General features: G+C 41.5%; 1 protein-coding gene across 5 annotated transcripts in view; it reads left to right on the top strand.

The window, feature by feature from the left end:
• The window catches only part of BCAS3 (BCAS3 microtubule associated cell migration factor), a 1,718,074-nt gene that overhangs the window by 290,497 nt on the left and 1,403,201 nt on the right, over positions 1-24,376 (top strand). For all 5 annotated transcript variants that reach the window (XM_069757219.1, XM_069757222.1, XM_069757218.1 and 2 more), the window contains one exon: positions 6,236-6,312. In XM_069757219.1, coding sequence (XP_069613320.1) covers positions 6,236-6,312 — 77 coding nt within the window. The remainder of the gene's footprint in view (positions 1-6,235; positions 6,313-24,376) is intronic.

The following is a 24,376-nucleotide window of genomic DNA, read 5'->3' as shown; positions in this document are numbered from 1 at the left end:
GGTCAAATTTCAAAAATTTGGCTCTGTCACTAAGGGGTTAAACTGTAATAGAATTCTTTTCGAATTTTCTCTTCTAATAATTCCAAATTAAGTTATTGTTCAGTGGCTGCTCACCTAAAATAATTGGGGGAACAAAGAATGGAGAAATCCCACTCAAAGGCAACAACACACATTTTGACGATAGACTTCTTATGTATGGCTATGGGTATAGAGTAAAGGACCAGTGATGAGTTAATAAAAAGTGAGACCACCATCGCTAATAGGAGAAGTGCTATTGTATGTAGGTGGGTGTTAAAAACCCCTGGCCATGACATCACTTCCGGTTGGTATCCCACAAGTGACGTGTATTGTTGGCCATTGATAGCATGGGCGTGTAGCGCGGGGCTGTGACGTCACTTCCGGCAGACACTGCCGGAGTGATGTGGATGATTGGCACTGATTGGCAAAGGTCAAGTTGACAAAAGAGAACATCTTAAAAAATGACGTAATAGACTTAGGGAGGGATAGTACAATAGATAGAGGCAACGGGAAGAAAGATTTAAATGAGAAAGGTATGAACAAAATGTGTAACATAGGAAAGAAGTAGAATTAGAAATAACTTAGAGAAATGTAATATGAAAATTAATTGGACATAAATATACTGGATGTGCCGGAAAGTTAGAACAGATGACAGCAAAAAAAAAGGGAAAAATTAATAGCAAATGAAACTAAAAATAGAAATATAATTAAAAAGAAAGGAAAAGGGGGAAAAAAAAGAAAAAAATAATGAAGTGCAAATAAAAATTGAAAATGAATAGACAATAAAATAAAAAGTAAAACTGAAAATAGAAATGAAAATAAAAAAAGATATATAAAATTAAATGAGTAAATATGCTAAAGATTAAAAAAGTCAAAGAAAAATTGAAATAATGCTAACATATAATTAATATTTGAAAAAAAAGGAGAGTTTGGCTGTTGATAACCGGTAATGCCCAACATTACCGGTTATCTACAGCCAAACCAGGTCTGTGGAGTCGAAGTCGTGGTGTCGGAGTTAGTTTTGGTTGGAGTCGGTAGAAATATACCGACTCCGACTTCAGCTTTAAAAAAAATGTATTAATATTTCATAATTGAACTTTCATATGAATTTTATAAATGTTACTCAAGTATATATGTTCTATCAAACTATGAACAACAGTGATAAGCAGTTCTGCTGAAGATAGAGACATTTCTTACTTCTTGTGTGTCACTGTTCTCCACTGCCCTTATCTAATCTTATACTTGGTTAACCTCATGCTGCCCCAACCCCCCTACTTACAGTGTATGAAACTGAAAGTGAAAATGTGTTGCAAATTCTTAGTAGTAAAGCTCCTCCTCTAGACTAGATGTTTGGTGTGCGTCTTCCAAGCATCTGACAGCTGCTACTCAGAAGAGGAAGACTGTAAGAAGTATTATCCTTTCAACAAACTTTGCATCAGTTAACTGTGAGTACATGAGGAATAACAGTATTACTGACCACTATATCAGTTGTACAACCTGGCAATAATTTTGTACAATTGTTTTTAGGAAAAACAATTGTCATTTGGATTGTGAATGCAGAATTAAAAACCTGAGAATGTCAAAGAAGCGTCACATTAAATCAGCTGTATTTGAACATTTCACCATCACTCAAGATAGAAAACATTATGTCTGTCAGTGTATAACAAATGATCCAGACGAAAACAAATGCTGTGAAGCCAAGATGAGTGCATATTCAGGCAAAGATAAAAATGCTCCTACCAGAGCTTCTAATCTAAAGAGACATTTACAGCGCTTTCATCCAGAAGTACTGAAAGCAGTGGATGAGAAAGACTGCATCCAAACCAATGAACCAGTGCCCAGCTCTTCCAGCCAAACAAAGGAGCAGAGAACTTTCTTTACAGCCATCAGTTGCAAGATATTTTCTCAGTGACAAAGTTACTGTGACAATGACAGTAGATACATTTAAAAAACAGATCATAGAGCTTGTTGTAAAGGATAGTCCGCCTATTTCATTATTTTCACGACCAGCTTTTATGTGTCTGAATGGGGAAATGGCCTGCAAGCTTGGTGTTTCTCTGGAGAGAGAGTATTAGAAAATTAGTAATCGAAGAAGCTTTTAAACAAAAGGAAGAACTTAACAAAACTCTCAAGGGACGCTTTCTGTTTCTTAAAATGGATGCCTGCACACGTCACAGAGTGAACTATTTTTCCGTCAATGTCCGATTTGTTTGTGACAAAAATGAAATAGTTACCAAGACATTGGCAGTAAAAGACACCAAAGCTCATCACACCAGTGAGTTTCTCCAGGTATTGGTGGAAAAGGTTCTGCAAGACTATGAACTTAAAAAAGAGCAAGTTCTTTCTGTCGTAACTGGCAATGCTTCAAATATGATAAGTACTATTAAGCTAATGAATAAGAGTAATGATGGTGACCAGCAGCTAGAAGAACATTCTGGGTCCACAGACACAGAAATGTTTGAAATAGAGGAACACAGTATTGTAACTGAGGAGCAAACTGAAGTTGCTTCAGATGAACAGTAACATGATAGTTTAAATGATCTTGTTGAAACTGTGTCAATACGTTCTTTCATTCATCACATGCGCTGTGTTGTGCATACGCTACAGCTGGCTTTAAGAGACAGTCTGCAAGAAGGACATGCTGCTGCACTGATTGATAAGGTGAGAAAATTGGCTACTGTTGCCAGAACCCCTAAAGTTGACTCAATTTTGAAGAGACGTGCTGTAAAAGGGGCAATTATTGATCAAGCCACACGATGGGGCAGTACTTACTTAATGATTCAGCACTTGGTTGTACTGAAAACCTTTCTTGTAGACATGGGTAACCCTCAACTGACGCTAAATGAAAGTCAGTGGAATCAGTTGACTGAGCTGGAAAAATTGCTAGAGCACCCATTTACAGTGACTAAAAAATTACAAGCAGAGGACTTAACTCCAGGTATTTTCTTAAAGAAGTGGTAGAATCTGATGTTTCGCCTGTCCCAAAGAGGAGGGTTCGTTGCAAGTGGCATTGCTACATCAATGAAACGGAGAGAGGAGCTACTATTACAAAATAACATTCTTTTGGCAGCTGTTTATGTAGACCCAATGCATCGGATCCTTCTAGATGATCAACAGCTAACTAAAGGAAAAGAAGCTCTGTTTGAAATAGCAGTAAGGATGAAAGGGTTGCAGAACAGTCAGGAGGAACAAGAAGAATTTGGTCGTCCTGCCACATCTTCACCCTCAACAACTGATGAAGAATTTAATTTCGAAAAATATTTGGATCACAAGGACCGTGCAAAGCGTTCCCGCATAGAAGAGTCATCCCCATAAAAGAACACAGCCAGTACATTTCAGCAGAATTTTTCATGTGCACTAAAAGAAATTGAGAAATTTGATCAAAAATAACAGTGCAACTAGCGATTCCTCTGTATCCTGACATTGTCAGAGATGTTGCCCGAGTGGTTACTGCTTTGCCACCAACCCAAGTTAGTGTAGAGAGGTTGTTCTCTGCTCTCAAAATAATTAGATCAGATTTGAGGGCATCCATGAAGGAGGATCTGACAGAGGCAATACTTTGTCTGAGGACAAATTTATAAGTTTCTTCTTTTTAACTGCATAACAGTGTTTATTGCATATTTAGTTTATAAAAGTTATTTGCTATTCTAATTGTATTCTAATAAATATAGTTTTTGCTCTAAGTGGTCTGATTACTTATATTATGGTGAGAAACTGAATAAGCACGATGTTAATATTTGACAACAGTAAATTTATTGTTACGAATTGGCCATTTATGAAGGAGTCGGAGCCGAAGTCGGAACCTGATAAAATCCAGGAGTCAGAGTCGCAACTGTGGCTTACCGACTCCACAGCCCTGAGCCAAACTCTCCTTTTTTTCAAATATTAATTTTTTGTTAGCATTATTTCAATTTTGTTGTTTCAGTGTTCTCGTGGTCTTGGATGGACTGCGAGTGATGCAAAAACCAAAAACAGAAAATATATGTAAGCAAGATGTACATGTATCAAAAATAGCTATAAGGAAAAAGAGAGGAATTGTATAGTCATGTAAAACTGGCTCATAAAAATCACTGCTGAGGTCTCTTGGTTCCAATGTTTGGAGGGTGAGGATCCAGAAACCTCCTTTTTGTTAAGATATTGGATCTGTTACCACTAGTGATGAGCAAATATACTCATTGCTCGAGATTTCCTGAGCACACTCGAGTGTCCTCCGAGTATTTGTTAGTGTTCGGAGATTTAGTTTTCATCACTACAGCTGAATGATTTACAGCTATTAGCCTGCTTGATTACATGTGGGGATTCCCTAGCAACCAGGCAAGTACACATGTACTCAGCCAGGCAATTAGCTGTAAATCATTTGGCTGCGGTGATGAAAACTAAATCTCCGAACACTAACAAATACTCGGAGGACACCCGAACGTGCTCGGGAAATCTCGAGCAACGAGTATATTCGCTCATCACTAGTTACCACCCCTCCTATGTGGGAAAATCTGCTCTAAGGCCTGGAATTTGAGCTTTAAAAGTCTATGGCCCATTTTGTGGAAATGGAAGAGGAGGGGAAGGGAAGTCTCCCAAGCGGATAGTAGACATGTGCTATGAAATTCTGTCCTTAACCTGTTGCGTTATTTCACCAATGTAAAGTAGACAACATAAACATTTTATAGTAAAAGCTACAAACTTGTATTCATATGTAAGGAATACCTTGATAGGGAACCCCCTTCTCTTTTTGGATAGGGGGTAGACTTTATCCCCTCTTAGGACATTGTTACATTGTAGGTAAAGGGTTTAGACTGTACCAGAGCAAAATATCACAGAGAAACTTCAAAAGCAGTTTTACCATTTGCAGTATCATACTCTCCCTCATCTTACTTTTTCCTTTCACAGTAGTCTTGTGATAAATATTTAGCAATATCCATATAAAAAAATTAATATTCCTAATGGTCATCTTTCAATAGAATCAGCATTCCTCAGCCGTCTATATGCGCATGTAGGTAATTGAAAATTGGATACAATGATACCTTGATATCTGCGATCCAATGTCTTATTCCTGAAAAATCCACACATTTAGTTTTATGTAAGTAAGCTGCTAAGATCTTTGGGCTGGACCCAGATCTTCATGAGAATCTGCTTCCACAGCTCATTTTTAATGAAAGAGGTGTTACCAATGTTAGACATGTAAATCAGGTAGCAGACTTTCAGTCATTACATGTCTCTCATTGATAATAGCTCATTTCATTTAACATACCCTTGGGGCAGATTCTTGGGGAGGTCTTTGTCCAGCCCTTAGCTCTGAACAACTCATTTACATATTAAGACAAATGTGGATTTCTCAGAGATAAAACATTGGATTGCAGATATCAAGCCATCATTTTATTAGGCTTTCTATGACCTGCATGCCTGTATAGATGGCTTCAGAGAGTTGATCCTGCTGACAGATTCCTGTTAAAAATGACTCGAACCATGGAAGAACAAAAGGAATATTAATTTGATTGAAAAAAACAGAATAGCATGTTGCACTATTCCGTCCAGTAAATTATAATTCCATTGTATTTAAATAGAAATGTATTGAAATGAATGCTAATCTGTTTGTATCTGTTTTTAGGTCAAGAGCATCGTCTTAATTTTGCCAAAGAATTATTATTCCAATTTTTTTTACAAATATATTAGGGACTCAGGACGATGTATGGATGGGGTTATATGAATAACTGATGGTGCACAACACTGCAAAAAATTGTCCTTTCTTTTTCTATTTTTGGTTGGGGGGAATAATATATTATTAATGAATCTCCTGTGAAAGATATACTCAAATAATTCTGAAGGTTGCGGATAAATATAGTGGATTTATAGTTTAGGGAAAACAAATATTTACAATATTTAAGACTTGATTTAATTTCATGGTGCTAACATTATACTGAGATTTGAAAGACAAGTCCTACGTGTCTCCAAACATTCCCAAACAAAACTGTGTTTATTAAAAGAAAACATAAAAACTACTCACAAAGCAAAACAATAAAAAAATGCGTTTCAAGCTTAATTAACTTGTTACCACAATGTCTTAATGTTATCGTGTAAAACTCTCAGAAATGTAAGCAGTTGTTGATGAATGTTTAGAGGTTTAAGCGTCCTTTGTTTAGAGCTGTGTTTGTTTGGCTTGTTGCAAATACTCTGCCATTAGAAAATGTCTTACTGCTGTTTTTTGGAACCTTTTTTTCCCCAGGCTGCTATCCCTGTCCTGGGCCAAATATGAATCCTATCGCTCTTGGGAGTCGCTGGCTTGCATATGCAGAAAATAAGGTAAGAGCTATCTAGCTGATTGTAAAGTGTTAACTGTGACTTAATGGAACCAAGTTCAATTGGAAATGTTTCCTTGGGACACATTGGACCTGCAGATTTATTGCAATAACCTCCCTACTTATTATAACTGTACGTTTATTGTCCACTACCCAGATAAGTAGGTTTCACCAGCAATATATCCAGTCACAAGAGGCCCATGGTAAGGAGTAACATTAGAGACGTCAGTAAGTCAGCCATGTAATTAGAGACTATCAGTCTGTATAGAATGACATTAGGAAGTACATAATTGGGTCTTTATGGCACTCATAAAGTTACAGTTTTGGCAGCCTATATACAGACTACCCTAGAAGTAAGTGTAATTATTAGTGACTGGGTCACACTATAAAAAATTCTGAGATTTATGTGTTGATGGTTGGGTGGCAATCAGTATGACTTCCATAGAGGGTAAAATTGTAATTGTTCCTAATTGTAAAATGATGAGTTCACTCTTCCTTATTTTGTCACTAGTACGCAGATATGCTTTTTAGAAGGACATGAAAACTAGTTGAAAACCCTCATGTAAACCTTGATGGCAACTTGGCAAAACTTTTACTTTTATTGGTGACTGGGACTCTAGTCACAACTTAATGTGACTCTAGTTACTAACGGACTTTCTGTGAGGCAGGATAGTCAAAAGAGAATACCATGAGGGCTCGTAATAGATAAAGGGAAAAGACAAAAGCATAGTCCCAGGTCAAAGTATCAGGAATGTAGCGGATCAAGGCAAAGGGGTAAGTCAAACACATGGTCAAAGGCTAATCGAAGGTCAGTTATGGAGATCAGAATATAACTCTGTGCACAGATCAAACACACACCACTTGAGCAAAGCTTCAATTGGTAATCGTCTGACAAATGTCAGTGAGCTAATCTTTATTTTTAATCTTTATTTTTTATATATAGCGCTAACATATTCCGCAGCGCTTTAGGCAAACACTGGGAGAACATACAAACTCCTTGCTAACCACTAAGCCACCCAAAATAGATGACACCTGGAAATCACACAGACCCATCTAGAAAGGAAGGCTGAGGTGTCAATCACAATACTCACACCTCTGCCTCAGACTGGGCCGTAGAGCTGTCACTCATAATCCTGACAGCTCAGGCAGACCTTGATCCCATAGAGCAGCAGAGGTGTCATGCGCAGTGTCCCTAGGACACCGTGAGAAGTGGAATCATGACAGTAATTTTTTTTCTACTTCTGGAATGAAATTATATAAAATGGCAATTTAAATAATCAGACTCTGTTCACATTGGCTGTTTTCTCAGCAGAAATCTAATACATCCATTGTAAGTGACTACATTGATCTACAGATTCCTTAGAACAGTTTAATTCCAGTCCATTAAAAATTCTTCTTACAATCTTGTATGCATATTATGCAAAAAAAAAATCTAAATTTGCACTGTTGTTTTAATCAATCATTTTAGATAGCACTTCAGTTATTACATTGTATACCTTCAAATCCAATCTTTTTTTATCCACCTTGGCCAAAAATAGGCAGGTAATATAAACTTACTGTCTAACTGAAGCCTCAGCTCCGCCTGTACATGATGACCCTCCTTATAGAGTAGGGTTAGTATTATTCCCCTTGTGAAATCCATTTAAACCTCTTTTTACTTTTATAAGAAAAAAAGTGAATATTTGTTTTCTACTTATAATACAAGCGCCATATGAATATAATTATAGTGATTGTACAAAGACAATTTTATAGGCATGTTGTGCTCTTTATGCAGTTGTGTAAAAACCTGTGCATCTTCTAGAATGGTCCCTAAATGTGCTAATCGGATGATTGTTTGATGTTTCTGATTGAAGTGAAGCCAGCAGCCATTTGTGTGGGTGGTTTTCTGCCCAGACTATGATGCTTCCTGTGTTACTCAGTTTGCCTGAAGTGCATCCGCGATTTTCTCCCCATCAGTCATTCATATTTTTGGCCCATAATAGAGATTCCTTTCTCTCGAAACTTCACTCAGGCAATAGCGTGAAATTTGTTTCAGTGCCACACTTGTATACATGTTTGTTCACATCTGTAATTTATTTCTCTTAAGGGATGGAGACATGCAAGAAAAACGGATATAAATGTTGTTTTTGACATCATAAACATATCATCTCACAGAGCCTGCCACACGTATACAATTGGTGGTATTGTGCAAGGGCTTAAGTGTTACACATGAGAAAAGTATGCTGCTGCCATTTACTGAAAAGCAAACCAGAAAAGTCGGGAATGAGATGGAAAAGCTTAAGCTAATTTTCGGAATGTAACTTTTCAGACTCTTGGGCAACATTAACCCTCAATTTTGACAAGTAATGATATAGGTTTTAATCTCCTGATGAACTTGTAATTTAATGTCTCTGACATCTATGCAACAGCCAATTGCTTTATTTCTTGGCTGTAAAACAACAGATCTTAAAAACTTTTTACACCAACGACACAAGCCATTAATAAGATTATTATGTTTTTTAGTTACTTTTAAAATGTTCCTTTAGTCTAGCTCTAGATTGAAAAGAAAGAGCATAGCAATGAGGTGAATAGATAGAGTGCTCATATTGTACCCTCTGCTAACTGTAAGTACAGTAACTCCCTTATTGCATCTAACCAGGAAAAAAAATGCCACAAAATACATCACTTAGGCTAGGTTTACATTAGCGTTTATGTGCGCAGCGTATCATCTGCATGCGCAAACACATGCCAAAACGCATGCAAACGCATGTTAACGCAGCGTTTTTTATCCGCATGATCTTACGCATGATGCAAATAAATGCTGCGTGTGCATGCGTTAGTATGCGTTTTTGCATGCCTTTGCGTTGTTTATGCTCATGCGTATGGTATTTTCCAATGGGCGTGGCTTATGGGATTTCTATATATCTATATATACCCTGCACAGATGAAATCCTCTTATTTTGATGCTGTATCCTGCTGCAAGATGGATCTTAGCATGGAGAGCTTCAATCTGAATCTGGATTTATCATTGACATTGGCTTTTGCTTTTGCTGTGGCTTGTGAGGAAGAAAGAAGAGAAAGATTGAGAAAATGTCATCGTTGCCAGTGGCAACACCGCATTGTTGAAGTCTGAGAGAGACGTGGAGCCTACCACTCATTGTTCATCGAGCTTTGTGAAAACCCGCAAAAGTTTTTTGAGTACACAAGAATATCTGGACAGAGCTTCCAAGAATTGCTACTACATGTCAGAGGATCCATCACCAGGCAGGACACACAGCTACGTAGAGCAATTCCTGCTGAGGAACGTCTGTTGGTGACCCTAAGGTAGGTAATTTTGAAAAAGAAACTCCTGTCAGTATTATTGTTATAAAAGCCATGTACTGATTTTTTTTTCTTACTTAAGACCTTAAGATCTCTATATTTTCAATTTCGGATTGGACTGTCCTCCCTTTCTGGGATTGTTGGAGACACCTGCCGTGAATTGTATGACGTTCTGCTTGCAGAATTCCTCACACAACACACAGCTGAACTCTGGCTGAAAATTGCAGGAAAATTCAAGGAAATTTTGTAATTTCCCAAACTGTGTGAGGGCTGTGGATTCTGAAACCTGCTGCAAGTGGATCCAAGTACTTCAATTATAAAAAATACTTTTCCATTGATCTCATGGCGATTGCAGATGCTGAGTGTCGATTTGTCGCCAATGATGTTGGCTCATTTGGACGAGGAAATGACTCAGAGACTTTCAAAAACTCTGACATGGGACAACGTTTATATGGTAATAATTTTAATTTTCCGCCACAACCTCTTTCAAACACTGAAGGACCGCTAATGCAGTTTATTGTTGTTGGGGATGAGTCATTTCAAATGTGTTCCTACCTCATACAACCTTACTTGAGTCGGGACTTGAATCACATCAAAAGGATTTTCAACTACAGACTGACAAGGGCACGAAGAACTGTGGAGTGTGCCTTTGGTTTGCTGGCAGCGAAATGGCGCATTTTGAGATCACCAATCAATCTTAAAATAGAGACAATTGATGAGGTTGTGAAAGCATGTGTTGTTCTTTTTAATTACATCCTGGCAAAAGAGCAACCCCACTTCAAACTTGAGGAAACTGTTAATACCACATTGCCAGATTACCAAGCTCACCCTCTGAGGACTACAGTAGAAGTTACCCAAATCAGGGATAAATTGGCTGCCTACTTTGTCTCTGATATTGGAAGTGTCATGGCAAGATGAAATGGTTTAAGCTGTAAATAAGTCAAATGTACCTGTAATGTTATGTACCTGTACTGTTGTCTGACTGTAATATTAACACCTTGAATGTAACTTTAATAATAAACACCTTAACTGTAACACCCGTTAATACTTCACTCAACAATACACACATGTTTAAATAAAGAGATAAATACTTGAATCAACAATACACTCAACAATACACACATCTACTATATAATTGTCTAATAAGGGTCACTTCCGTCTGTCTGTCTGTCACGGATATTCATTGGTCGCGACCTCTGTCTGTCATGGAAATCCAAGTCGCTGATTGGTCGCGGCAAAACAGCCACGACCAATCAGCGACGAGCACAGTCTGGAAGAAAATGGCCGCTCCTTACTCCGCGCAGTCAGTGCCCAGCGCCCGCATACTCCCCTCCGGTCACCACTCACACAGGGTTAATGCCGGCGGTAACAGACTGTGTTATGCCGCGGGTAACGCACTCCGTTACCGCCGCTATTAACCCTGTGTGTCGCCAACTTTTTACTATTGATGCTGCCTATGCGGCATCAATAGTAAAAATCACCGCTCACACAGGTTTAATGCCGGCGGTAACGGACCGCGTTATGCCGCAGGTAACGCAATCCATTGCCGCCGCTATTAACCCTGTGTGTCCCCAACTTTTTACTATTGATGCTGCCTATGCGGCATCAATAGTAAAAAATGTAATGTTAAAAATAATAAAAAAAGAAAAAACCTGCTATACTCACCCTCTGTTGTCCGCCGAGCCGCTCGCGCCTGCCGCCATCTTCCGTTCCCAGAGATGCATTGCGAAATTACCAAGAAGACTTAGCGGGCTCGCGAGACCGCTAAGTCATCTGGGTAATTTCGCAATGCATCCTGGGAACGGAAGATGGTGGCAGCCGCACGCCTATCGCCGGAGCTTCGGTGGATCCTAGGGGGTGAGTATATAACTATTTTTTATTTTAATTATTTTTTTAACAGGGATATGGTGCCCACACTGCTGTATACTACATGGGCTGTGTTAGATACCGCATGGCTGCTATATACTACATGGGCAGTGTGATATACTGCGGGGGCTGTGTGATATACTCCATGGGCTGTGCTAGATATTATGTGGCCACTGTTATATACTGTGTGGGCAGTGTTATATACTACATGACTGGACAATATACTACGTGACTGGGCAATATACTATGTGGCTCTGTGCTGTGTACTACGTGGCTCTGTGCTGTATAATACGTGGCTCTGTGCTGTATACTACGTGGCTCTGTGCTGTATACTACATCGCTGGGCAATATACTACGTGACTGGCAATATATATTACGTGACTGGGCAATATACTTCGTGACTGGGCAATATACTATGTAGCTGGGCAATATACTATGTAGCTGGGCAATATACTATGTAGCTGGGCAATATACTACATGACTGGGCAATATACTATGTAGCTGGGCAATATACTACGTGGCTGTGCAATATACTACGTGGACATGCATATTCTAGAATACCCAATGCGTTAGAATCGGGCCATGTAGTGTTTAAATAAAGAGATAAATGAAACACAGTGAGACAGTTATTGTGAAACAAAATAATTTTTACTAACAAAAATAAAAACAATTAGAAATTTTAAATAAAAAAGGAAAATGTGATTTACTTTCGGAGTCTGCGGGAGGGAGTTACATGGTGGACCTGGGGGGTGTCGGGCTGAGATGGTAGGCCAGGAGTGGTTGGGGAAGTAGGGGAAGTAGAAGTTACAGTCAATTGGAGGATTGGGTCAGAAAGACTGGCAGAGGACACATTGGGGAAGAGGACATATTAGGAGTGGAAAACAAGTTGGAAGGGATTGACACATTGGATGGGAAAGAACCAAGGGCTGTGCAATATACTACGTGGACATGCATATTCTAGAATACCCAATGCGTTAGAATCGGGCCATGTAGTGTTTAAATAAAGAGATAAATGAAACACAGTGAGACAGTTATTGTGAAACAAAATAATTTTTACTAACAAAAATAAAAACAATTAGAAATTTTAAATAAAAAAGGAAAATGTGATTTACTTTCGGAGTCTGCGGGAGGGAGTTACATGGTGGACCTGGGGGGTGTCGGGCTGAGATGGTAGGCCAGGAGTGGTTGGGGAAGTAGGGGAAGTAGAAGTTACAGTCAATTGGAGGATTGGGTCAGAAAGACTGGCAGAGGACACATTGGGGAAGACGACATATTAGGAGTGGAAAACAAGTTGGAAGGGATTGACACATTGGATGGGAAAGAACCAAGGGAAAGTGTGGATAGACTTGAAAACAAAGACACATTCGGAGGTGGTTTAATGTCTCTTAGCAGCTTTTCGTTTCCTGGACTTTGTTTTGCTGCTTCCTCGGCCTTTTGCTTCCTGCGTGGTGGGAGTGGAAGTCTGGGCTACTGCACTCGGCTGTGTGGTTGAAGGGGAAGGCTGGGCTCCTGCACTCTGCTGCATGGTGTAGCTGGGTACTGTAGAAACAGTCCTAATGTCCAACGGTGGTTGTGGGGGTGGTGGATAGGTCACTTGGTGAGATGACTGGTATCCATGTCCTTGAGATTTTGGGAAAGGTGCTGGCGGATTCTGCCACTGATGCTGTCCTGGAGCTTGTTGCTCTGTAGGGAATGAAGTTTGTGCCTGCTGCTGATATCGGGACCACTGCGTGGCCTCGCTGTAAGCAGCCTGACAGGCCTTCATCACACAGAGCTGAAGATCAGGACTAAGGTTTTCTGTCACGCACCTTTCTATAGAGAAAAAATAATGTTGTGGCGGTCTATTAAGGTCAGCTTCTAGGTGGTCAAGGCATCAGTAGACATCCTGGAAAAGTGTGTTCACCTGAGTGAACCCACTATCCTGTCTTTCTATAACTGCTTTCATCCCAGCCTGGAAGACCAAGCTTAAGTGAATAAACTCGAGCATGGCTGACCTTTCCCAGGCCTTGGTGAGCAGACCCAAGTAAAGTAGTGGCAGATGGCTGAGAAAGGAGAAAACCAGATGGACTGGCTTCCTGTTCCCCAGCCTGTGAAGCCTGCCTGGTTGCTCGATCGCTGGTGGATGATTGGGATTGGGCCTGTTCATTGGCTGGTGGATGAGGGGCCACCCCAGCAGAGGACAATCCAGGTTCTGTGGTGCTGCACCAGGTTCTGTGTGGAAAATAAATGAAAAACATTAATAAAAAAATTAAAAGTTTAAATAATAGTAGGACAGCACAAAAGATACTCACGTTCGCTGAGCAAGCACAGGCCTCAGAAAAGAAAGCCGATGATGGTACTTATGTTTTCTAACTTTTTGAGCAGCACTACTTAGAACCCGAATCTCCTCTCTCATGTCCTTATTGAAGCGATCCTTCATTGAATGCCAACAAACTTTTACTCTCTTCACTGTGAAGGGGAAAAAAATAATTGTAAAAATACACCAACATTTACAGCAAAACCAATGCGTAAAACCACATTGCAATACTTACGAAATTCTTTTCTGACTTGTGGCCTTGCATGGTCCCAATCATCCAACAGTGATCTGGCCACTTCTTCCCAGAGTCGTCGGATCAAGGCTGATTCGGAATGATTACGATCATGGGGGTCCCACAACGCTGCTCGCGCTTGCACAGCTTGAATAAAGATGTCATTATCGATATCTGGTTGTCCTTCCTCACGTTGTGGAACCCATAAATGAAATACAAAAAAAAATGTGAGTAAAACTGAAAACAAATTCAATTACAACTCTAATAAAGGCTACTTACACCCCGTCTTTCCTCCTCAGCAACTTGAGGCCGACGACCCTGGGAAGAATCATTTCCACTCGACTGCTTCTGCTCTTCTGCACTGTCAGGTAAAGAAAATACATGATTTAACACTTGTCTAGTATTGATAGTCAATACATACCAATCAGTAAATCAAATGTGATTACATAATCATTGTCATGTCCACTATCGGAAGCTTCAGTGGAGGACATGTTGGAAGAGCAGGCAGCAGTCAAGTGAAACACAAAAGAAAAGGTAAGAAAAATTAAACTTGTTAAGAGCCAAACACAATGTAGCACAAAAAAAGAGGCAGTAGTCCAACAGCACAGCACTCAGGCAGCACCAGGACAGCACCACCAGGACAGCAGCACCAGGACGGCAGCAACAGAATTGGAGCAGCAAACAGTCTACAAGGAACAGAAATACATTAGTACAGAGTACACAAGATGGCAACAACAGGACCGGGGCAGCAAACAGTCTACAAAGAACGGAAATACATTAGTACAGAGTACAGACTGCAAAGACAAACAGACATTTTCAAAGCTCCTATACTTACATCCATCAGTACCATTACGGCAGCACCAGGAAGATGGCAGCATCACCAGGAAGACCGCTGCAGCACCAGGAATACGGCAGCAGCACCAGGAAGATGGCAGCAGCACCACGAAGATGGCAGCAGCACCAGGAAGATGACAGCAGCACCAGGTTGATGGCAGCAGCACCAGGAAGACGGCAGCAACACCAGGTAGATAGCAGCAGCACCAGGAAGGCAGTAGCATCAGGATGGAAGCAGCAACAGGACCAGAGCAGCAAACAGTCTACATGGTACAGAAAAAAACTAGTACAGAGTATAGACTGCAAAGACAGACATTTTCAAAGCTTCTATACTTACATCCAGCAGCACCAGGACGGCAGCACCAGGAAGATGGCAGCACCAGGAAGGCAGCAGCAGCACTAGGACGGCAGCAACAGGATGGTAGCAACAGTACCGGAGCAGCAAACAGTCTACAAGGAACAGAAAAAAATTAGTAGAGTACAGACTACAAAGACAAACAGGCATTTTCTCCTTCGCCTCATTGGGGGACACAGGACAGTGGGTGAGTGCTTCTGCCGCCAGGAGGCTGACACTAAGTAAATATAAAAAAGTTTAGCTCCTCCTCTGTCGTATACACCCTGACACTGGCTATCAGAGAATCCAGTTCATGCTTAGTGTCTGAAGGAGGCGCACCTCTGGGTCCCGGATCCATTGGACCCTTTTTTTTTCTTCTCTACATCACACGGATTGAGAGGGGCGATGGACCCTTTTGAGGGGGTCCGATCTCCCCAAACCAGCAACGGGCAAGCCCGTGCAAGTATCCTCCACGTATCCTTTCCCGCGACGTGGAATTGCAAGCCGGACTTGGCCCTGACCACCCTAAGGTATTTCAGACCATAGGCTGTACAGGTGCCCACAGATGTCCGTGTGACCCCCCTGTTTTTCTATACCCATGTTTTGGCATCGGTGATAGAGGGGTGGTGGACGGTCCCTCTCCTTATCCCAGGGTGGAAAATGGAGCTTGGGTTCCTGCACCGTCATATATTCTCCTCTCCTCCCTCTAGATTGTTAAAAAAAAAACCACGCTGGTCCTCTTCTCGCAGAGGGTTCAGATTGCAAAAGGGGGGAGGCTAAAATGGGGGCTCTTGATGCAGCGCAGATTACCTTTTAGGCAAGTTCGAGCATCCCTGCGCCGGTCTGGTGCCGGGTTAATATGCAGCGCCGCAGTCCTCCAAAGCTCCGGTCGGCGCTGCTGTTCGTCCAGCGCTTGTCAGCGCTGCAGTGGTCCGGTGCGTTGGCCTTTCCAAATTCACCAGGCTCCGGCCTAGTATCCCGGGTGCACTTCCGGGTCAATCAGGCCCGACTGTGAGGCTCCGCCCTCTCCGGCGCGTCTTCTTCCAGTCCTCCCCCTCCTCTCCTCGCTGGGGCAAATCGAGGCCCCGGCTTCGGCCTGCTACAGGCCACATCGACGGTTCCGCCCCCTGAGCGCAGCTGAAGATAAAGGTGGCACATTTGTTCATCTTTTTGTGTTCGGTTCCACACTGTATGCGGGGGACACAGGACTGGGGTAAGTGCTTCTCCCTCCAGCCTGACAGCAGAAGCATTATTTTTTTCCCAGTCTAAGACCTGGGTAGAGCATTTACGAAACACTATGTCTAGAAGGGTCAAATCTGTACTCAGTGATTTCGGCAGTCCACATTCCGGGCGATGAGAGCTGGGCGGCGGACTTCCTCAGTCGGCAGGGCCTGGCTTCTGGGGAGTGGTCTCTCCATCCCGAGGTATTTCAGCAAATATGCCATCATTGGGGGACTCCAGACGTGGATCTAATGGCGTCCGGGAGGAATGCCAAGGTACCCAGATTCGTCACCTGGTATCGAGATCCACAGGCAATCGCTGTGGATGCGCTAGTTCTGACCTGGAACCAGTTTCATCTCCCATATTTGTTTCCCCCTCTGGCACTGCTCCCGAAAGTAATCAAGAAAATCAAGTCAGAGAGAGTGCCTGCTATTCTGGTCACCCCGGATTGGCCGCGGCGGTCGTGGTACGCGGACCTTGTACAGCTTCTCTCCGGAGCTCCGTGGCGGCTCCCCTTCCGTCCAGATCTTCTATGTCAAGGGCCGATTTACCACCAGAACTCAGGGGTCCTGTGTTTCATGGCCTGGCCGTTGAATCTTGGGTGTTAACTCAGGCCGGGTTCTCCCAAGAGGTGGCTGATACCATGATCAATGCCCGAAAAACCGTTTCGGCTTGGATTTATTATCACACTTGGAGGGTTTTTCTTTCGTGTTGCAGAGAGCGCGGGCTACCTCCTCTGTGTTTTTCCGTTCCAAATATTCTTGCTTTTCTCCAGGCAGGCCTGGATTCAGGACTGGCTCCAAGTACTCTTAAAGGGCAGATTTCAGCCTTGTCGGTCCTTTTTCAGCACAGGATTGCTATTAACCTACATGTAAGGACCTTTTTTCAGGGAGGCGCTTATAAGGTTTCTTCTTATAAAGCTCCCTTGGAAGCTTTGGACCTTAATTTGGTCTTAAGGGCTTTTACAGGAAGTTCCTTTCAAACCTCTTCAGGATATTTCTTTAACTTTCCTTTCCTGGAAGGTCGTATTCTTAGTGGCCATAACTTCCATAAGGCGGGTATTAGAGCTGGCAGCCCTTTCCTGTCATGCTCCTTTTTTACGGTTTCATCAGGATAAGGTGGTGCTCAGACCAGCGCTCTCCTTTTTGCCAAAGGTTGTTTCCTCATTCCACATTAACGAGGATATAGTTCTTCCCTCTTTTCGTCCGGCACCGACGCACCGTTTGGAAAAAGCTCTTCATATGGGGCACCTAGTGAGAGCACTGAGGAGGTACATTTCTCGAACAGCTCCTTTTCGACAGACGGATGCTCTGTTTGTCCTCCCAGAGGGTCGCAGGAAGGGATTCGCGGCCTCGAAATCTACCTCGGCCAGGTGGAAACATTCAGCTATTCAGGAGGCCTACCGCACCAAGGGCATGACGGTCCCGGCTGGAATCAAAGCTCATTCCAATAGAGCAGTGGGGGCTTCCTAGGCGATTCGGCACCGGGCCTCAGCAGAACCAGTTTGCAGATCCGCGACTTGGTCTAGTCTGCATACCTTTGCCAAACATTACAATGTCCACTCCCAGATCTCTGCAGATGCAAGTCTGGGTAGAAGGATTCTTCAGGCAGCAGTAATGCACTTGTAATGACAGCTGCTTGGATATTTATAACCGGTGAGTTAATTCCCCACCCTGGGACTGCTTTAGGACATCCCACTGTCCTGTGTCCCCCAATGAGGCGAAAGAGAAATAGGGATTTTTGTGTTACTCACCGTAAAATCCTTTTCTCCGAGACGCTCATTGGGGGACACAGCTCCCTCCCTGGTAGTCTGATGGCTGCTTTTGTTGTATCTAAATTTATTAGTCAGTAGGTCTTTTCTAGACATAAGTTTTCTGTATTTATGCTGTTATATTATTTCTCGTTTTTGTTCTCCTACTGCTTTTGCACCAAACTGGATTCTCTGGTAGCCAGTGTCAGGGTGTATACGACGGAGGAGGAGCTAAACTTTTTTTATGTTTACTTAGTGTCAGCCTCCTGGCAGAAGCATACACCCACTGTCCTGTGTCCCCCAATGAGCGTCTCGGAGAAAAGGATTTTACGGTGAGTAAGACAAAAATCCCTATTTCAAAACTTCTATACTTACATCCAGAGTCTTGTCCAGAGTCTTGTGCTTCCGTCCAGAGTCTTAAGAGTAATCGACTACTTGTATCCAGACCCGTTTAATACATCAGTGATTTTCTAGGTGGTAACATCATTTCTGTACATGATTAGTGGGAAGTATGCATGCATATCGAGTGCATGCGTACGCATGTCCTTGCGTACCAATGCGTTCCCATAGACCGTAAGGCATTTTTTTAAGCACTCATCCACAATCATCAACATGCCGACAGTTGTGCAATATTTGACACCTCAAAAAATGCAACATGTTGCATTCGCCAGACACCGCCGCACACCACGAAACTACGCATCCGCATGCAAACCCATGTCCCTGCGTACACCATGTTAAAGATATGTGCGCATGACCGTTGCTGATGTATGCGGATCATACACTGCACACAGAAACGCTCGTGTGAACCCGGCCTTAGATGACATAATAAGACACCTGATTCATTTCTACATAAAAAACAAAACACCAATGCATCTTAAAAGGTGTGGTATAACCAGGGCCGTATTTGGCATTCATACTGCCCTGGTCAATTTAAGTGGTCACGCCCCCTATTGATCAGTCAGACTAGAGTATGTGCACACAGCTTTTTTTATGGCAGATCTACTCTGTAACCCGCCTGAAAAGATTCAAAATATATGTTATAAAGAATGAGCTTTTACACTTCACTGTACGACTCAATGTTCATATGTTCAGTCTTTTGAGGGGTTTTTAACCACTTCAGGTTTCCTAAGACATGAAGTGGCTAACAGAAGTGACTGGTCCATTTAAAAAAAGTAAGCAAAAACTCATGGCTAAAAGATGTCGGACAAGATGACCAAAAAGAAGCAAAAAAGAAAAAAAAGGTTACTTAGGGACAAAATGACGGTTATGTTTCCTGAAGTGTCTTCCGTCTGAAAAACTCCACAGATTCGCAAAAGTCTAAAAGAAGTCGTGTGCACACACTCTGACAGTGCCCATACCCGCTCGTATCAACATGTTCAAACAACTTGTGCGTAATCGTCAGAGGGATTATTCATATATAGCTCACAGATATCCACCCTATATTTAAAATGTACTTACTACTCAAAGTAGTAAGGGTAACTAACTCTAACCTGGATGTACTTACTACTCAAAGTAGTAAGGGTAACTAACTCTAACCTGGTACGATTATATCACTTGAATCTGGTATACAATACACATGGGCAATATGCCTTGGAAGTCGGTAGTTGACTCAAGTATCTGAAACAGGGCATAATGGTTATATGAATTTATTGGTGGCCATTTGACCAAGACTGTTTCGAGATTATTTTTAGGGTGGCTGGTGTGTTTTTCTTCTTTTTTTCTTTGTTTATTATATATATATGTATATATTGTTTTCCTGGCCCATGCATGCATATTAATATCACTTGAACTGAGGTATATCTAGATCAGTAGGGTGTATGTCCCTTGCTTTTGTCTGCACATAGTGAACATAATAATATCTGTAGAAATATCTATTTGGAAGCATATTGTAATATGGTACATCAGTAAAAGCAGTGGAAGCGTATTGTAATATGGTATATTACTAAAAGCAGTTACAACTTTAGTTTAACAGCATTTTCAGCACATTAGTCTATGAGTCATACTAGTTCAGCCTATTGAGGATAACTGCAATTGATATTTAGCATCTTTATCAAAGGGTCAAGTTAGCTATTAGTATTTGATCAAGTTACACTAGTAAAGCCTATTAAAGACAACTGTAATCAGAGTCCAGCATCTTCATCAAAGTGTCAAATTGTCTAGTGTATTTAGCAACACCTACTGAGACATTTATGTAGAACAAATATTATAGACATACCTCTTTTCTTTCTCACCAGCCTATTCATCCTCTTTTCCACCCCCTGCCACTATAGGGCCCAATAGGATGAGCAGGGAGAGCCGTCGAGGAGCGGGGGCGCCACTGCGCAGGTTTCTAGGGTGCCAACCTCCGCAAATAGGCTGGTGAAGCGAGGCCAGTGTAGGGGTAGGCACGCCCCTGGTTGTTTTCTTTCTTGTGGTGTTTTGTGTGTTGTTTATAGTTTTATTATAATTTAAATAAAGGTTACATTTTAACCCTTATCCGGCTGAATAGGTACAATTGTAACTATTCCGTTTTAAAATTGCAATAACTTTTTTTTGAAAAGACGTAGAGGGCTGAAATTTCGTGACATCTCTACATTTTTGGTCCAGAATATATTGGCCAAATTTCAATAAAATATCTCCACCCGCTTCCGAGATAAGGGGTCGAGATCTTTTTGCATCCATAACAAGCTGCATAGGTACAAATGTACCTCATATATTTTGAATGAAGATAATGCAAGGGAAAAAGCATAAATTTTTTTTTAATGATAATGCTATTTAACTATTATAAACAAGTAAAAAACTGTTCATTTACATTATAAAAGAAAATGTAAGAAACTTTTTTTTATTGATTTTCTTTGCAAGTAATGCATGTTGGCTTTGCTACAGAGTGTTCATCGCAAATGGGTTTCACACAAACCACACAAGACTTTCTAGTCTTGCGTTGTTTTCGCCTCAGGTCTCTGCAGACATAGCAACTACCAACAACAGGGGAGGGTCCACGACTACCATGAGGTATTTTGGGGCCAGCTGCTGGCTGCGATGCTACCACAATGCATCGTCCAAGCACCATTTCTACTGCACCTCGAAGAAAATGGTTTCTCATTATCATTTTGTTTGTACTACGATCTTCAATTGCAATCATACACAGCTGATTTGCGAGATCTTTCAGGAACTTTCTTCGTTGATCCTTTGCCCTGAAGCTTGGATTGTGTTCTCTGTAGATGATGTAGGATGCTAACCCACTGACATCAATCATATTGTATAAAAATGCCAAAGTCCAACGTGATGTTCGTCGTTTCACAGTGTACTCTCCCAACATTTTATCCATAACATCAACGCCACCTTTTGTTATGTTGTAGTATTTTATTATCTCTGGCTTGGCTGCTAGTGTCTCTTCAACTTCTCCCGTCATGTGCATAGATGATAGAAGCACGACTGATTTGTTCTTCTTTGGTACATATGAACAGACTGTTGCATCATGATTGTAGGCAAAATTTGTCGAGTATACAGGCCTTTCTTTGGCAGGCTGCATGTTGTTAGGTAGGAACCTTTTGTTTTTTCTCACTGTACCAACTAGTGTCATGTTCCAGGAGTTCAATACCTTAGCTAGTTCCATGGTTGTAAAGAAGTTATCGGTGGTGACATTTCTTCCAGAGCCTTTATACGAGCTCACTAGGTCCAATACTGTTCGTTCTCCAATGTTTACTTGTCGAGGACCATCAGTTGGTTTCCCAGTGTAGAGCTGACCTTGTAAAGGGTAGGCATTTGATGAGTCACAAGCCCAGAAAATCTTTATGCCATATTTAGCTGGTTTTGAAGGTATATACTGGGTAAATTTAGTATGACCTCTAAATGGAAATAATTGCTCGTCGACGGTGATACAATGATATGGCTTGTAGGCTCTCTCCAGATTACTGTTCAGCATTGTCCAGATGTCCCGTATTGGTGCAGCTTTATCTGTTTGCACACGTTCTGCACGTGTATTTTCGTTGTCAAACCTGATAAATCTGAGTATCATCTTGAAGCGGTCACGAGACATGGCTGCACGTATAAGAGGCAGAGCAGCAACATTCCACATTTCCTCCAGATTCTCTTTGTTGGCTCTGTGCACACCAGCAGCAATCAGTATGCCCAAAAATGCATGAAGTTCAGTTTCAGTAAATTGCTTGAATGTTTTTTGTGGTGGCCGTTTGGAAGAATCAGGAAAACGTTGTACCAGTTCGTTGTTGTAAGCATCACAAACTCTCTTGGCCTTTCGATTCGTTTCCCGTAATATGATGTCACACATCTCGGGAGTCATGATGGACTTGAATAGCTCTTTTGCTGTATATAGGTTGCTGATTGCTGCAGGGCCACCTCTTTGTCGTAGGACATTACGAGATTTTGTTTGTGCATTTGGCAGTGGATTACTGCACCATTGAGTTTCATCCTTAGCAGTCCAAATGTCGCCTGCACTTTGAGGCACAGAATCATCCTCAACACTTTCGTCTGATTCGTATTCATTTTCATGCTCTATGACCATTTCTTGTTCAATGTCTGAATCTTCTTCAGTAACATCCACTTGTGGTACATAGTTTTCATCATCAGATGGAACATATGGTTCATCCTCATGCTCAGAATCAGATTCTTCTAGCATTCGCATTATTTCGTCAGACGTAAATCTGTAAATATGAAAAAATGTAAAATAAATAATTTTCCGAAATACTACATTATTGGCTTTTCACAAAATTATACTAACCTGCAAACACGTTTTCTTGGATTATGGCGGAAACTAGATCCAGCATTACTATCACTCATGATGACTTGCTAGATGAATTTTGGCTTCGTATTTTGTGCTGAATATAAATAAAACATCGTAAAACAATATGTAGATACTAATTATTATCCATTTTTCGTATAAAAATTATACCTATAGTGATAAGTTTCATACAAAATATATGTAAGCCAAGTCCAGGCTGAAAGACAATTTGACTGTTCTGTCCCCACATAATGAGAATAAAGGTATAACTGGCTGTTAGATGCTGTGAGACTTTCCTACCTTCGTTTCCAAGAAATTGAAGACTTCACAAGCCTAGAAATGTGTGCTCACAGCAATGAGATGAACAGCAAAATGGCTAATGAGAGGAGGGAGGCAGGAAGACAAGTAGAAGCCACTCCCAGTTTGAATTAACTTAATTGACAGCAACATAAGTGACCAGTAACAACACTGAACAATAGATATCAGCATAACATTTGTAGCTGAATGAACTTTAGTTTCTGAAACCAAGTAAAGTCTTCCCACAGTGGAGGTATATGTGAAGGTACAATTGTACCTATGCAGCCTGTTAAGGTTGTAAAATTATGCAGCCTGACAAGGGTTAAATATAGGGTGGATATCTGTGAGCTATCAACATGTTCTGCTGACAGTCCAATGTGTATGGGGGGGCACTGACTGATCATTGTCAGGGGAGATAAGAATCCAGCTTTTTCAATTTCGGACTGTATAGCCTTTTGTTCTCGAATTGATAAGCTGCAGTCAGAGAAGTCCAGCGGCGACTCTCATAGAAAACACAGGAATGCTTGGCAGAGTGAGCAATCCTGTATATGGAGAGCCGGGAAAGATAGCTGCCAGCAAAACGATCTGACAGCTGTCTATGGTGTATGGGGGCGTTAGTGAATTTCTTGTTCGGCTAACAGACTTTCAGACAGTTGTATTTTTAGTCTATCACTCTATCCTTATAATGTTTTATTGTCAAATCTCATAAACTAATGATTAAATTTACATGACTACATCACCAGAACCTCTGTCAATATAGTAATTCATCACCAGGACCACTCGGTAGGGCAGAGGAAAATGCGCCTGCGCACTAGTGTGATGTTGAACACCGTGTGGATGACATAGCATGCATCATCCGCACGAAGCAGGGAATGAGGAGGTTGACTGTAAGTAGAGAGGAGGTGCCGGATCTGCAGCTGCCCCTTGGTGCACCTGCAAGTAGTGAATGAGTGGCTTCAGTGAGGAGGGGACAAGGCTTTGTGATGTGCTGTCTACTCACTTCAACGCCTTTCCTCCTCATTGAGTCTGCAGCCAAAAGCAGGCAGGAACTAGGCATCTGAATGCACCTGCAAGACTCATTGTGTGCGCGTTCACATTGACACTCGGAGTAGTAGTTATTTTAGGCAGCACTTACTCTTACCAAAGGACCTCTAAATTAAAACAAGGGAATGGCTTTAATATGCAAATAGGAGGATGTAATGGTACACCAAGGCATAGGCC

This window comes from Ranitomeya imitator, chromosome 3 (genome assembly GCF_032444005.1).
Source record: "Ranitomeya imitator isolate aRanImi1 chromosome 3, aRanImi1.pri, whole genome shotgun sequence".
Lineage (NCBI taxonomy): Eukaryota > Metazoa > Chordata > Amphibia > Anura > Dendrobatidae > Ranitomeya > Ranitomeya imitator.
This window is presented reverse-complemented; position numbering and strand designations above follow the sequence as displayed.